Below are 15,476 nucleotides of genomic sequence, written 5' to 3' on the forward strand. Positions count from 1 at the left end.
CGAATCAGCCCATATAGCCTCTCCCTCCCACATTTTCCTAAACATTTCAGTAGTTCCGGAGGAATGTTATCCACCCCCACGGCCTTATTTAGTTTCATCTCCCTTAATGCCCTTTCTATCTCATCGTCGAGTATGCCTGGACCAAAGCTATCTTCCTCTGCGTCATGTTCCTTTTCTATGTCTAACTTTGTTGGTCTAAGTTCTTTACTATACAGATCTTCTACATATTCCTTCCATCTCTCTTGGATCTTTCCTGCGTCAACTATTATCTTACCTGCCTTATCTCTAACTATTAGCATAGATCTTCCTCTCTTACTTCCCGATAAATATTTAACTTTGCTGTATAGCGCACAAATTTCACCCTTCCTCTGCAAACTTTCCATATCATCACACTACATCTTCCACCATGCTTCTTTTGCTTTATTTGTTGCCTGCCTCAATTTATTATTTAATGTTTTTAACTTCATTTTGCCTAACTCTGTGTTTACATTCTTCCATTTTCTCCTTTCATCCATCTCTGTAATCATCTTATTAGGTATCCATGGTTTCCTAGTCCTTATCGCATTAACCCAAGGTCGGTTTGGTTGGTGATGGTAGAGTTCGCCCAATACTGAGCTCAAAAGTGTATGAAATTCACTCATCATGGTAGGGGGCCGTTCCTTGCTCTGTGCCGTTTATGGCTTTTTAGGAAGATCTGGTGCCCAAAAAATCACATAGCTATATCATTTGTTTTCCAAGGGTCTTATACAATAGGTTTTAAACAGTAATTGGTTTTTAGTTGATTTAATTAGTTACATATCAGAAACAAAATACAAATTATGATTTGCAATCAAATATTTATCTTTTACACAGGTTTACGTGGTAAGACCATGGGAAGGATTCCTAATATTTTTTCACACACCATAGTGTAATTTTGAGGAAATGGGAATTTTCGTCAGCACATATTTCAGAATCACAATCCTTGCATTTCCTAAGGTTCCCTCGTAAGCATTTGGCAAATGTCCATGAAACTGACCCAATGACCAAAAATAATCCAAAATGGTGGTCATTGGTAACACAATAGATAGAATATATTCAATTGTTTCAGGCTTCACTTCGTGCAAGTATTTAATATCCATACTAAAAAGAATGACCCGTACTTTTCCCTACTGTACCGTATAATAAAATCTGTGGAAAAGTACGAGTCTTTCTTTTTAGTATGGACAATAGATAGATATTATTATCAAAGATTATAACACTTTTAGTAAACAATTATTATTATTAAATTGGCAAATTCTCAATGTATTTTTTTTAACGTTATGCACAAATACTCTTAATTTATAAGACAAAAAGGCTGCACTCTTGAAGGGCATCATCAGAGGAAGCCTTGGGAGTTGCTGAGAGAAAGAGTTGCCCAGATTTGACATCTTCATCTTTCATTTGGTCTGCTAACCAATGTGACTACATAAGAAGGTTTCAGTAGAGAAAATAATGAAGCAAATGTTTGTATTTGAAAACACAATGTATTTTAATTTAAAATAGTGTTATGTAGTTACTAACAATTAAACACTTATTTTACATTAAAACTCAGGACAGAATGTCACAGAGAGGTAATACTGCACCAAGGAATGATCTTGCACATTCCAGGTATGCCCTGATAAAACAGTTGTGCTCCCATGGGGCACTTGACATCATGACGACCAGAAAGTTTTAGAGAAGCCCCACTCCCAAAAATTAGACTAAGCTATACAAGTGAAAAAAATTCACAAAATGACTAGATGAACATGCCCACAACATATGGACTGAGCTGAGAGGCATGGCGGTACTTTTTTCGTGAATACAAATGGCATTTCTCTAGAGAAAATGAGGTTTCAATTTCATTTGTATAAGTTTACAATGGATACATTTGTCTTCTGCCACACAGTATTTGGGAATACATAAATAGGTAGGTAAGTTTACAAATGTTTTTGTACATACATGAATACAAACCTTAATGTGGTGTAATATGTGTCCAGAACTTGAAAGGTGCATTACATTCATTGAAAAGAAGCATTTCAGTCCAGAATCATATTAACCAAATAAGTGTAAACTGTTTTATGATTGAACATTTTGTAAAAAATTGTTAATTGGACAATCATGGAAACGTTTACACAAGCAAAAGTCAGTCACTCATTTATAAAGCCACCCTAGTGCATACAATCCACAGAAGAGATATCTTCCCCAATGCCAATAACTCTTCCAGGATGTCCAGTGTTGAGGATCTCTCCATCATCTCCACTGTGGTTTTGGTCCTCCAAGTTTTGTATTCCATTAACTAGCAATGCATTACCTATTCCATTTGTTTTCATGTGTGTCTGATTTTACATAATTCAAGAAAAAACAAATCAGAGTTTAGAGGTTCACAATGCTTGGTTATAAAATAATTAAGTAGATGAAGCCATGAAAGAGTAAAAATAAACAATTTCAATTTCATCAGAATGTGAATTCCAGTGTACAAGCAGCTGCTATGACAGTCAATGATATTTGACAGTAACAAGGACTGTGAAAATGGAGATACACAGATGGACTGATTTTTTTCTGTCTCATCATTATGTCCTCAATCCCAGCATATGCTTTTGAAGTTTCTAAAAATAAATAAGTTATGCATATTCACCAAAAACATGGATCCCTCTGGGAAAATTTCTACAAGTTAAATGAAAACAGAATTGCAGAGAATATCGAAAATATAAAGTTTAAGCAACTTTGGTTTTTACTGTCCAGAGTACCCATTGATAGTAACTTCATTGCAATGCTGTCATTTCAGCCACTTAGATAAAACAAGGCATCAGATTTTAAGAAAGAGCCGTAGTATTTGCTCTAGAACTGCAGAGTATAGGAATTAAAACTCAACAATGCCATTTGCTACTTTAAATTGCTCACGGTAAGGCGTCTCATCTTCTGATGTCAAGAAGAAAAGTGGAACAAAATTAATCTTAGAAAATGTTAATGAACAAAATTGTTAATGCTAAATATTACACCTCTCGTTATGTTTGATGAACATTATAAATGTAAAGCTGAAATAGGGACATGACACCACACGAATTAAAATCTAAGTTTTAGACAATGTTGCTTTTTATATTTTGGGGAAACTTGATCACTATTTCACATTCCCAATCAACATTCAGACTTTCACAGAGATTCACAAGATTACAGACTCTGACCGGTTGAGATAATGGAATGACTTCAAAAATTCAGGAATTAAGCTCTGCCCTGAAATATGAAAGAACATTCTATTATTTAAACATCTCAGCAAGAAAAAAAGCATCCTAAGATATAATTAGCTATTTATATGCATTGAAATCAAATATCCTGAGAGTCAACCATATTCGTGTATATTCCACATAATGTGATATACGTCCCACTCATCTCCATTTTAATCTCAATGCCATAATTGGAAGTGCTTCGGCTAATTGCGATGGAGAGTTAACTAATCCCATTAATCCTTTTTTTTTCATTTTTCTCAAAGATAAGGATGATGGTCATTCCTTCTCTAATGTTTTTTGGGGGGCTATTGATGTTTCTGTGCAAATTATCAACCTTTCCTCACCTGATGTTAGACATACATATCGCCAGCTTGCCTTCATTAGAGGCTGAATATCATTAATGCTTTTTGGGGATTTTCCTGGGCTATGGAATGAATGTTGTGTGGGGAAGACTACTAATACTAGTATGTCTGACAGAGATTCAAGGATGGATGCAAGACTACCTGACATAGAATTCCACCTGCTCCCACCCTACTCAGCTGGCTTTTTCATTAGAAACTTGGCAGAGGTGATCTCTACCATTCCCAATTCATAGTTCATCTCAAAGCACATGTATACAGTCAACTTATTATTGAATATGTGCATTTGTGAAAGACTGCCCACTCCAAAAATATTAAATTTGGAATTGACTGCCCTCGGTTTCATCAAGCATTTGCCATTTGAAAATGAAACTCTAACACTAATACTACTGCAGAGCTTGTCATCATCTCCACAGGTATTCAACCTGAGGATTGGTTTGTAGCAACCCTCTATACTCTCTGCCAATCTCTTTATTCCCTCACAGCTCCATGCACCACCATTTTCCATTGCCTGCTTCTCATGGCTCATCCCAGGCCTTCCCTCCTAAGTATTTCCCTTTCTGCAAATTATGCTCTTTAGTAGGCTATCATGCCTCAGGGTACGTACACTTCTTCATTTCTCTTTTCTTCTTGTAAGCGTCCTCCATATGTAGTCTTTCCTATTCATCCGCTCATCAAAGTGCTTCATTCGTTACTCTCTCTCCGTTTTATTTTCATCGCTCTTCTGCATTTCAAACCACTCCAATCTTCTTGCCTCCACTGCTTCTATCAGCCATGCTTCAAATCCATAGAAAATAGACTCCCTACATAATCTCATTGAATTACTCTCTTCTGCTAATGCTGGTATTTTTTACCATTTGTTGTTGCTTCTTCCGATAGAAAGCCTTCTTTACCATTCCTATTCTTCTCACTATAATTCCTTAGCTCCTTCTATTACTAATGATCCTGCTCCTTAAATACAAAAGCTCTTGTTGTAATGTCTTTCGTAGTCTTATTAGAAGATTATTTCACCTTCTTCAACAAGAGTAAATAGCAAATCTTAAATAGAAAACTTATACCTTACCAATGGCTAATAATAACGCATATACAAGGTTTGTATAAAAAGTATCGGAAAAGTTTCAGAAATATAATTTATTTCACATGTTGCTACAATGCCTCAAAATTCTTCAAAGTACATCCCTTAAGCGTCAACAGATTTCTTTCAGCAGCTTTTCCATGACTCAAAGGCACCTGAATAGGTGGATTTCAGATAAAGGTAAGAGTGCAAGCTTCTTTGATGGCACTTAGATCCTATGGTGGTGTCCTTTGAGGGAGGATTTTGCTTTTGGGAACAGGAAATTCCTGTTTGTGCCAAGTAGTCTGCTGGTGCCAATAGTCTGCTGGTGCCAAGCCGGGACTGTGCAAAAATTTATGGTCTTCTTTAACACATTATAGAAGGTCTTAGCAAGCAGATACTCAACTCTGCTCTTGGTCGTCTTTCAAGACAAATTTAGCAAAGATATTTTGCATCACCAAGTTTTCAGTGATAATGGTGTACACTGTAGTTTTATCAATGCCAATATGATCTGCTATCATATGCACACTTAACTGATGGTCTGAATTTACCACTTCACGTACACATCAGGAAAATATTGTTACCAATTTTTGTGTGCATATCTTGGATACCAAAAAACATTTTTTTCATTACAAAATTCCATTTCTATCATAATGGTTAGTTAAAGCCAGAGGCTGCATCAGCCAAGTATGTTATAATTCTCCTCTACTTAAAATCAAATTGGTTCTGGTTAATGATTGTAACAAATTGCAAAATACATCAAACTATTTGCTGCATTTACATTTTTAGAGAATGCACTTCATTCCCTAGTTGTATCACCATACAGCTAATGGGAGTTGGCCATGAATTCAAGTTGGAAGAGGGGCTTGCTACCAATGTAGAGAAGCAGAGAATTTAACTCTACACAGCTTCCAAGGATTTGAAGTCCCACTTGGTTGGTTTCCAACAGGTAGAATTTCCTACATGTGAAGTTTTCCATTTTGGAAGTCTTAAATGGGTGTGCAGCATATAAATGAGCCAGATGGGGGCCTTCAAATTGCTCAGGCCACTGGAGGTCCCAGGGCAAGAGTGATAAAGCGATCAACATTTTCTGCCAAGTTTTAAAGCTGATACTTGGACAAAGCTAACTGAAATCCACCTGATATCTGATGCATTTGAGGATACCAAACATTCTTTGCCTTCCATTATTATGGCTGAAATACTAAACTTAAATATTTTTTCAAGAGAAGAACAAACAGTTAACTCCTGTGCACACCTAAAAATATATTTTTGGCTTAATTGAAAAACACTGATGTTCTTTCATTAAAGAGGACTTTAATCGGCTGAACTTCTCATTAAGATGCCATTTTTCTGGAAATTTGCAGACAGGATGAAGAAAAAAGAGCATTTGCTCAATTAAAGGGCAAAAAGGCTCATTCAAGAACACTAAAACATCATAGGCAGCTTATTAAATAATATTAGAGAATCGATTATCATGACTGACAAAAAAGAGGCTCCTTTTTCATAATTGTAGGGGCTTTCCAAGAGATGAGGAAACACTAAACGTATACATGTACCTTGAGAAAACTATTCCATTGATTTAAACACTTTTGACCATTTACTGCATAATGCACCAATAGTTAATATTCAATGATCATTTGATTAAAAAGGAAATGACTCTTACCTCAATGTTTTATACCGTTCCTTTTCATGGTTATTGTCAGGAGGTTCACATTCAAAGGATGCTAGTGCCAGTGCTGCAACATAAATGTATTTGCGTTACTAATTTTGCTGTAGGCACTGTGAATGAATGAATCCATCGGTTTTTGCTATCATTGAGTAATTATTCTGTTCGTCAAAATGGGATAACATTCACATTAAGAATACTACATGATTATTTGGAAAGGGCATCAGCCATTACACTAAAGCCCATGCATGCCTAGAAAATGATAATGGACTTAGAGAAGTTGCTTTTACTCCGAGAAGTAACAAAAAGATACTATCATAGAAACCAGAGCAAAATGAAGCAATCAAAATATGTAGCATGAACATAAAAGAATTAGCTTTGAATACCATCACCCCCAAACATGATTTGGCAGGGACACACAAGTAAAACATTATTTATTTAAAATGAGTTCCATGAAAAACCTTGAAAGGCAACATTTTTTCTCCCTCTAGTGCTCTTAAAAACATCATGACATCCACTTTGGCTCAAATATGATACCTTTGGTCCAACTCCCTCAAAGAGGGATGCTCTAATGACTCAGGTCATTTGTATTTTTCTACAGAAGATGCACATCTAAATTCAAACCCTGTGTCTAGTACAGTCCTAATTCAATGACAAGGTCACACAAAAGAGAGACATCATATCACTCCAAATCATTGTCCCTGCCTCAGCACTGTCTCAAGAGAGACAAACACCTTATAACTAATTACTTTTCAGCTACATGACAACTTTAACAGTTCTGGCCTAGGTGCGAATCATTTCCGGATCACCCTTGTCCATATTACTTGACTTGTAATAGTTGGATATCCATGATCAAGAATAAGTGAATCCAGGCTCCTTTTTAGGTTGGAAACAGGATATTTGACTTTAAATCCACATTCATGAATCTGATTTTCATAAATAGATCTAAGTAAGTTTTTAAAAGCATTATTTGAGTAGCCTAACGAAAAGAATTAGATTTTTTAATTGACTAAGAAAAAGCATTATACTATTGTGTGGGTCTCTAGGTAAGATGCTCGGAGTAATTTTAATTGTATATTTTTCTTTGTAACTCCTTATTTTCACTCACAATCTTCGAGTTCCTCAATTTACCAGGCATCATCACCTACATCATTCTCCTAATATGCCTTTTCCTTGTCCACTTTCAGTGCACTCAGCAATCATCACTTTCTCAAGCTCCACTCACACTTCCATTTTCCCTACATCCTCCCATTCTACATCATTTGAACTCTGCTATTCTTCAAAACTACATTCTAACATTTTTGCCCTGTAGTTTTTCAGCTTTTCCCCGGTTAAGGTAGGTTTTTTTGATGGACACAACTACCAAACAAATATTTTGTGACTACTAACAAAACACAACCCTAAATTCTACTCTACACCAGGTCCCTCTTCATCTCTGAGTACTTTCTTCCTCCCTTCATCCCGTCCAACATCCCTATCCTGTTCCTTCCCTTTCCTCTTTTGCCCAACATTCTACCCTCTATCACAGTCTTCAACATCCCACTGCCGGTCAACACCCCCTTCATCCACTTTTCCTGCCTCCATAGGATTGCTCCCAACAAACCCCTCTCTTCGCCCACCATACCAAGTACTTCCTCATTTGTTTTCTTCTCTGTCCATTTCACCTTTTCCATTCTTCTCCACACCCACATTTCAAAAGCCTCCAGTCTACGTCTATCCTCCTGCTTCAATGACCACGTTTCCGCGCCATACATAGCTACGCTCCATATCAAAGTTTTTACGAGTCTTTTCTTAACATCCTTACTCAAAGTCCCCGTCATCAACTCCCTCCTCCTCGTGAAAGCCTCTTTGCCTAGCGCAATTCTTCTCCTTACGTCCCTACTACTTTGACCGTGTTGGTCCAAAACACCTCCGAGATACGTAAACTATTCTACCTGCTCTAGTTTTTGCCCTCTTACTTTAATGTTAAGATTAGCCTTTTTCTTTCTAGAAAATCGCATAACCTTTGTTTTATTAATGTTGATTCTCATCCCATACCTGTCGCACTGAATTTCCAATTCACTAAGCAATGCTTGCAGCCCCTTGGCTGACTGACAAACTAAAGCTTGGTCATCAGCAAACCTAACTGATTTTACGAATCCCCCGCCCACTTTCATTCCTACCTCGAGTTCTTCCCATGCCTCTTTGATCATTTCCTCTGCATACAGGTTGAACAGCAACGGTGATAATGGGCAACCCTGCCTTACACCCCTTCCTAACACTGCCCATCCTGACTCCCCGTTTCCCACCCGCACCTGAGCAGTCTGAGACATGTACAGGTTGCGGATTAGCCTCCTTTCCCTCCAATCTATTCCTATTTTCTGCAATATACTCATTAGTTTTTCCCAATTCACTCTATCAAACGCTTTTTCGAAATCTACGAAACAGGCAAATACCTCCTGGTTGTGTTCTATATTCCTCTCGATTAATAATCTCATTACTGCAATGGCATCACGCGTACCTCTCCCCTTCCTAAACCCAAACTGATCATCCCCTAAGTAATCATTTGCCCTACTCTCTATCCGTTTGTTTATGATCCTGAGAACAACTTTAGCTGCGTGGGATATCAAACTAATTGTCCTATAGTCCTCACATGACGTGGCCTTTACCTTTTTCGGAATCGGAACTAAAACTGCTCTCACAAAGTCTTCCGGCCAGATTCCATCATAAATACTACGGATCAGCCCATATAGCCTCTTCCTCCCACATTTTCCTAAGCATTTTAAAAGTTCCACGGGAATGTTATCTACCCCCACGGCCTTATTTAGTTTCATCTCCCTTAATGCCCTTTCTATCTCATTGTCTAGTATGCCTGGACCTAAGCTGTCTTCCTCTACGTCATTTTCTTTTTCAATGTCAAACTGTGTTGGTCTGAGTTCTTTACTATACAGTTCTTCTATATACTCCTTCCATCTCTCTTGGATCTTTCCTGCGTCAACTATTACCTTACCCGCTTTATCTCTAACTATTAGCATAGCTCTTCCTTTCTTACTTCCCGATAACGATTTAACTTTGCTGTACAGCGCACCGATTTCGCCCTTCCTCTGGAGACTTTCCATATCCTCGCACTGCGTCTTCCACCATGCGTCTTTTGCCTTATTTGTTGCCTGCCTCAATTTATTGTTCAATTCTTTGTACTTCATTTTGCCTAATTCTGTATTTATATTCTTCCATTTTCGCCGCTCATCCATCTTTGTAATCATCTCATCGGTGATCCATGGTTTCCTAGTCCTTTTAGCGTTAACGGTTCCAATAGTGTCTTTTGCGGCTTTAGACAACCCTTTTTTGATCATTTCCCATTTTTCTTCGATAGTAATAAGCCCTTTACCATCCTCCATTATTTTATCTACCGCCTGTTTGTATTCCTTCCTTTTCAACCCATTTAATGCTTCTACATTCCATTTTCTAATTCGCCACCCCTGCCTTATCTTTTTGAAACGTACGCTACATTTCATAACAACTAAATTGTGGTCTGAGACCGCATCCGCTCCCGGAAAGCTGTGGGAATTTATCACACTATTCCTAAACCTGTGTCTAACCAGGATATAATCTAGCTGATATCTTCCTGAGTCACCTGGCATTTTCCATGTATACCTGCGTCTTTTGTGGTGTCTAAACCAAGTGTTGGTGGAGACTAACCCCTGTCTCCTGCAGAACTCAACTGCTTTCTCCCCGCGGTCATTCCTCGTGCCTAAACCTTAGTTGCCCACCTCATCACCATCTCTTCCTTCGCCTACCGTCGCATTCATGTCCCCCATCACTATCAAATGTTTCCCTGCTGGAACACACGCGATCATGTCCTCTAACTGATCGTATATCTTATCGACCTCTTCTTCCTTATGGTTGCTCGGTGGCATGTATACCTGAATAATAACTAAGTTCGTCGGTTCTGCTTTTATCTCCACTAGTAGTATTCTATCCGTTACCTGCTCTATGTTGACTACGCTTCTTCCTACCTCTTCATTTAATACTATGGCAACCCCTCGTTGGCTCTCGTCCCCACCGCTGTATATTATTCTATACTTATCACTCCAGTAATCCCCGCTATCTTTCCATCTCACCTCGCATAGACCTAAAATATCTATATTTCCCCTTTCCATCTCTCGCATTCTCCAATTTCCCTGTCCTCATCATTGTCCTAACATTCCACGTTCCTATTCTAACTAATTTTGTCTTCTTCTCCTGCGTCTTCTGTCCTGCTGCTGCTGGTTTTCCCCTGCAAGGGTTTCGTGGGATGATGACCGCGGAAGCCTTGCCTCCCCCGCTGCCGGGCACGACACACGGCCGATTGGGCCGAGCCCCGTGGTTGCCAGGACTCAAAATATCTCTATTGTCCATCATATTTTTCTAGGGAATGATAATTGAGGTGGTTTCCCGTTGCCTTCCTCAATAGTGTTTTTAACGTGACACCATCACTTACTGGCCGCCCCACTGGGGTCAGACGCCATTGCAGCCGCCTCACTGAGGAACAGATGCTGCGTGGACTACCTTTCGTCTGGCTCCTAACCTTCGACCTATCTGGCATGGGTGACCCTACCTGGGAATTTTAAAGGAACGGAAGGATAGTATGTAGGCGGATTCACGAGTTCTCACCTCTATGTTGGTGGCTGAATCAGGTAGGGATTCTAGGATGCTTAGAGCAAAACACTGGTCGAATGAAAGGTTGTGGGAATTGGCGTGTGAAGGGATAGGAAGAGAAGAGAGTGAGGCAGAATTGCAGGAGTACCGGTGATTATTCATTTGGATGGATAAAGGGGTAATGCATTCACCTATGTAAAAGGAAGTGCAATGCTTGCATGATAAAAGATAAATAATATTTTTTTTGAGAGGCAATTAGCGTGGGAACGAGGTGAGGGGGCTATGAGGGGATGTAGGGAGAGGGGAGTAGGCATAATAAGAGGACAGGTTTTACATCGGGGGCGGTTGCAAGTTGGGGAAATATTGGGAAATTTGTCACGGGGGGGCCCCCTCACCTCGTGGGTCCGCTACATAGAGGACATTTTTATTCTCTGGACACATGGCTCTGATTCTCTCAACAATTTCTTATCCTTCTTAAATTCATCTTTCACTGTTAAATTCACCTCTTCCATTTCAGACTCCACCATCACCTTTCTTGATATGGACATCTCACTTCAAAACAACAAATTCACAACTTCAGTACACATCAAAGCCACTAACCATCAGCAATACCTACACCAGACAAGCTGTCATCCTCAACACACAAAATGCTCAATTCCTAACTCTCTCTCTATCCGCGGACACCGAATTTGCTACACCACAGCCACTCTCAACAAATACCTTGACAATCTACATCTTGCACTCCTCAAATGCCGTTACCCAGAAAAGCTACCACAAAATAAAATCCACTGCTCCACCCGACCACACACACCACATAAAAACAAGCCCACATCTGATGCAGCACTCAACCTTTGCACCACCTATTTCCCCGGATCATACAGACTGAAAACCCTCCTTAAAGAACTGTTTCCATTTTTATATGTAACAATGACGCAACCTCATCCTTACTACCTCAATGCCCATCTATCGCATTCAGGCGACCCGCCAATCTAAAAAACCTTCTGAGATCCACCAAACCTTTGGCGCCTCCCGTGACAAATTTCCTAATATTTCCCCTACTTGCAACTTTTATATATATATATATATATATATATATATATATATATATATATATATGTACATGGGGCTCTATTCCTCAATAAGCATCTCTTCTTGTGTCCCTCACTAATCCTATCTCTCAATCTCTCTCCATACACAATGAATTCATCTCTTAGAATCACTCCTTTTCAAAATACACTAAGAGTAATAGCATGGTTAATCTCGTCTTTGAGATGAATTGCCCACAGTTAGGGGTCAAAAATTGATATTATCTTATATGCATCTTGATCATTCAAAATCGACCCTATACCCTGACTGCTGTCCATGTGCACATTCACTGCTGGCCATAAGAATACCTTTGCTATAAATATACCTTTGCTTTCATGTTCAACACCATCACGCCTCTTGTATTCATAGTACCAGTAGGCCCTGTCTATTTTCTAGTGGGCCAATTATATATTATTACCCAAGCATCATGACTTTGGTCATCCAAGGCTCTTACAAGCATGAAAGGATGGGGTCTACAAGGCTATTATCCTTTGCAGCACCCTGTGCGTTACTTGGGAGTATTTCCTGCCAATGCTCCGCTGGCCAGCCTGGGCACATTGCCACCAGTGTGCCACAGCTCTTCTGAGCAAGTTAGTTCCTTTATCAGGAAGTGAAGTGATGCCCGCAATTCAGCTGCCTATCCATACCTCACCACTAGAATATATGCGTGCAATGCACTCAGACACCAGCTGACTAGAACTCAAATTGGAATGCATTGCTCCCATTACTATGCAAGAAACAAGTCCTCGGCATTAATGACAGGGGTCAAGAGCTGTTTGAATATCAGTTATTCGGTATATTTTACTTTTTCCCAGTTTCTAAAGGGTTAATAATTGGGAAGCAGCAAAGGAGATAACACAATGTTCTATCCCTCCATCTCATTAGACTCCATCATATTCAAGACATTTTATCATTTTGAATTTGGATTTAACAAACTTCATTTCTGCAATTCCTTTTGTTTTGTGGTGCTATTAAGTGCTCAGGTCAACCAACATTTGCATGAATATCCACCTACTAATAATGAAAGGGCCTGCAGAAAGAATAAGCACACAATAAAACCAGGTACTGAAATTGAGGGTATATTTGACAATTTTTTTCCAAAATTATTGTTAAAAAAATCAACCATGTCTTATTTGTAAGGCTCAAGCTTGATCGGTTAATGTTTAATACTAAATGCTATTTTGACCCACAATGTTCAGTAACTTGTATTTTGACCCCATTATGTTCAAATCATTGAATTTACTCATACATAATATTTATTGTCAAATTGTGGAATGTTGTAGCTGGTATTATTATTAAACTCATCACTATTATGCCAAGATAATATCATGTTCCATGCTTCTGTGATACTGATTGAGTTGCAAAAGAGATATTGAAATCAACATGATCATATTTTGTCACAACTGATCGTTAAAAAATAGCAACTGCTTTTTTACGGAGAAGAAAAATTTGTTTTTCAGAAATGTACTCAATAAATCACCCACACTTCTGCATGAACTGTTAAAACTTTGCTCATGTGTGTACCCTGATAAAATGACAGTGCATCTTATATGCTGTCAAAAATTGTTATTATTTGAAGACTAAGAAAATTATTTTTATTGACAAATAAATATTGATAAACGAACATTTTTTTAATCATCAAATTTATATATTTTTCAAAAGTTACAGGTTAGTTACTTCAAAATGTCAGCATTAAAAGATTTTCAATTTAATGACACAAAAACAATTTAAATTAAGCAGTAGTATTTCATTCATAGTCTGTGACGAACTTTTAGAGTGATCTACTGAAAATTGTAATTAATGACTTCCTGGAAACATGCAGCAAAAACTTTTAACTATTTAGCTACCAGGAATTATTGCAATTGAGCCAGACTACTTTTTCAGCTCATTGGCCATAATTTTAAGACTAAAGGCCAAAATTTTAAGTTTAAAAGAATAAGTAGTGGGTCGCTTATTATTTTAAAGACCTTGTCTTAACTTACCATTTTCTGTAAGTACAGGGCTCGCTTGGAGGAAAGTTATCACTTTTGGGTTCTTCTCAAAAGGGCAGGTGACTTGCTTCCATGTTATAAACTCTGTAACTTGTTTTGCAAGCTGCCAAAACTTTTCAAAGTTTATATGGCCATTCGGAAGTCTAAAGAGAGTGAGTATACCAGTTTAATAATGAAGACATAATAATTAACTATCAAATAAAGATCTGTGTCACTGAGAATAATGCATCTTCATTCCACTAGGTAATCATGAAAAACTGATGATAGGCACACTAAGTATAGTAAAGACTTAAACCTAGTATGTGTAGGAAGCACATTACCATAGATGATATGCTCTTGAAATGTGGATATTCAGTAGAATAGAGCATGCAACATGAACAGAGAGGAAGAAATGAGAAGACATTGCCGGTGGTGGGAAGAGGAGACCACAATTTGAAATTTGAAGGAAGCAGAAAAAGAGGCCAGAAAAGGGCCAGTAAGTGATACAGAATATTGAGGCTATGATAAAAGGAAGAATAGGTTGGAATAATATAAGGAATAGAATAGGTGTTTTGGATAAAAAATACATGATATGAAGAACTATGCTCTAATGATATTTATGATATATTGTAACAAAATTTCTAGAAAATGAGGGCCAAAATTTGCTAGCAGTAGGCATTAGAATGTGTTTTAGGTATTGAGTAATCACCTACACTTGTGTAATAATTTTAGCCCTCAATAGATATGAAGTAGGAGAATTGAAAATAATAAAGTTCTGCATAAGTGACACTGGATGAGAGGTACTTACTTATTGGAACAGCCTTCATTAAGGAAGTATAGGTCTTTTACAAGAAGAGAGAAGAAAGGAATGACAATCCTCTGTCTTTCATCAGTGGCACCAGCAGACCTCCACATAGCTGCTTTAAGTGTTGACCGATAGCTACTGAAATTTGATGAAGGGTCCATTTGGTGCTCAAGAATTGAAAATTTTGCGGAGGGTACCTTGCTCCACTGCAATGAGAAAAAAGACACAAGCACAAACTATAATTGAAAGGCATGACCTTGGCAATATATGAAAATGACATTGCCAACAAATGAATGAATCCCAATATGATAGCTGGTGCCTCATTAAAATATAAACATGAGGTTTAATAAAGAACAGTTGATTTGCTACCATTAAATCATGAGAAGATGCAACAGATCTTGCAGGATATTAAGTAGTGCTGTTGCAAAAAAGTCCCAACACTGAACCAACACGCAATAGCACCCAAAGGGCATAAGGATTGGGAGGTAGTCTCAGCTGAATGCTGGCTAACTGCTCTTGTGAACATCCCACATCAGGTGTTCCACGGCAAATCATGCTTACATGCCTACAGTGCTTGTTAAAGTGAGTGAGTTTTGATTATGGCCACAAAAACTTGTGTGCAGCATGAATAAAAAGAGAAAAGTAACGTAATTGAATTGGTTTATTAGAAATGATGACTGGAAATAAATGTTGTGCAA

General features: G+C 38.1%; 1 protein-coding gene across 1 annotated transcript in view; it reads right to left on the reverse strand.

Moving 5' to 3' along the window:
* Nucleotides 1–783: 783 nt before the first annotated feature.
* LOC139689273 (ras-GEF domain-containing family member 1B-like) overlaps nucleotides 784–15,476 on the reverse strand; it is a 226,777-nt gene continuing 212,084 nt past the window's right edge. Inside the window, exons 8-11 of the mRNA XM_071586319.1 lie at nucleotides 14,782–14,984; nucleotides 13,986–14,137; nucleotides 6,298–6,370; nucleotides 784–3,228 (exon numbers count right to left, since the gene is read on the reverse strand). Coding sequence (XP_071442420.1) covers nucleotides 3,210–3,228; nucleotides 6,298–6,370; nucleotides 13,986–14,137; nucleotides 14,782–14,984 — 447 coding nt within the window. The 3' untranslated portion in view covers nucleotides 784–3,209. The remainder of the gene's footprint in view (nucleotides 3,229–6,297; nucleotides 6,371–13,985; nucleotides 14,138–14,781; nucleotides 14,985–15,476) is intronic.

This window comes from Hetaerina americana, unplaced genomic scaffold (genome assembly GCF_022747635.1).
Source record: "Hetaerina americana unplaced genomic scaffold, ioHetAmer1.1.p SCAF_22, whole genome shotgun sequence".
Taxonomy (NCBI): domain Eukaryota; kingdom Metazoa; phylum Arthropoda; class Insecta; order Odonata; family Calopterygidae; genus Hetaerina; species Hetaerina americana.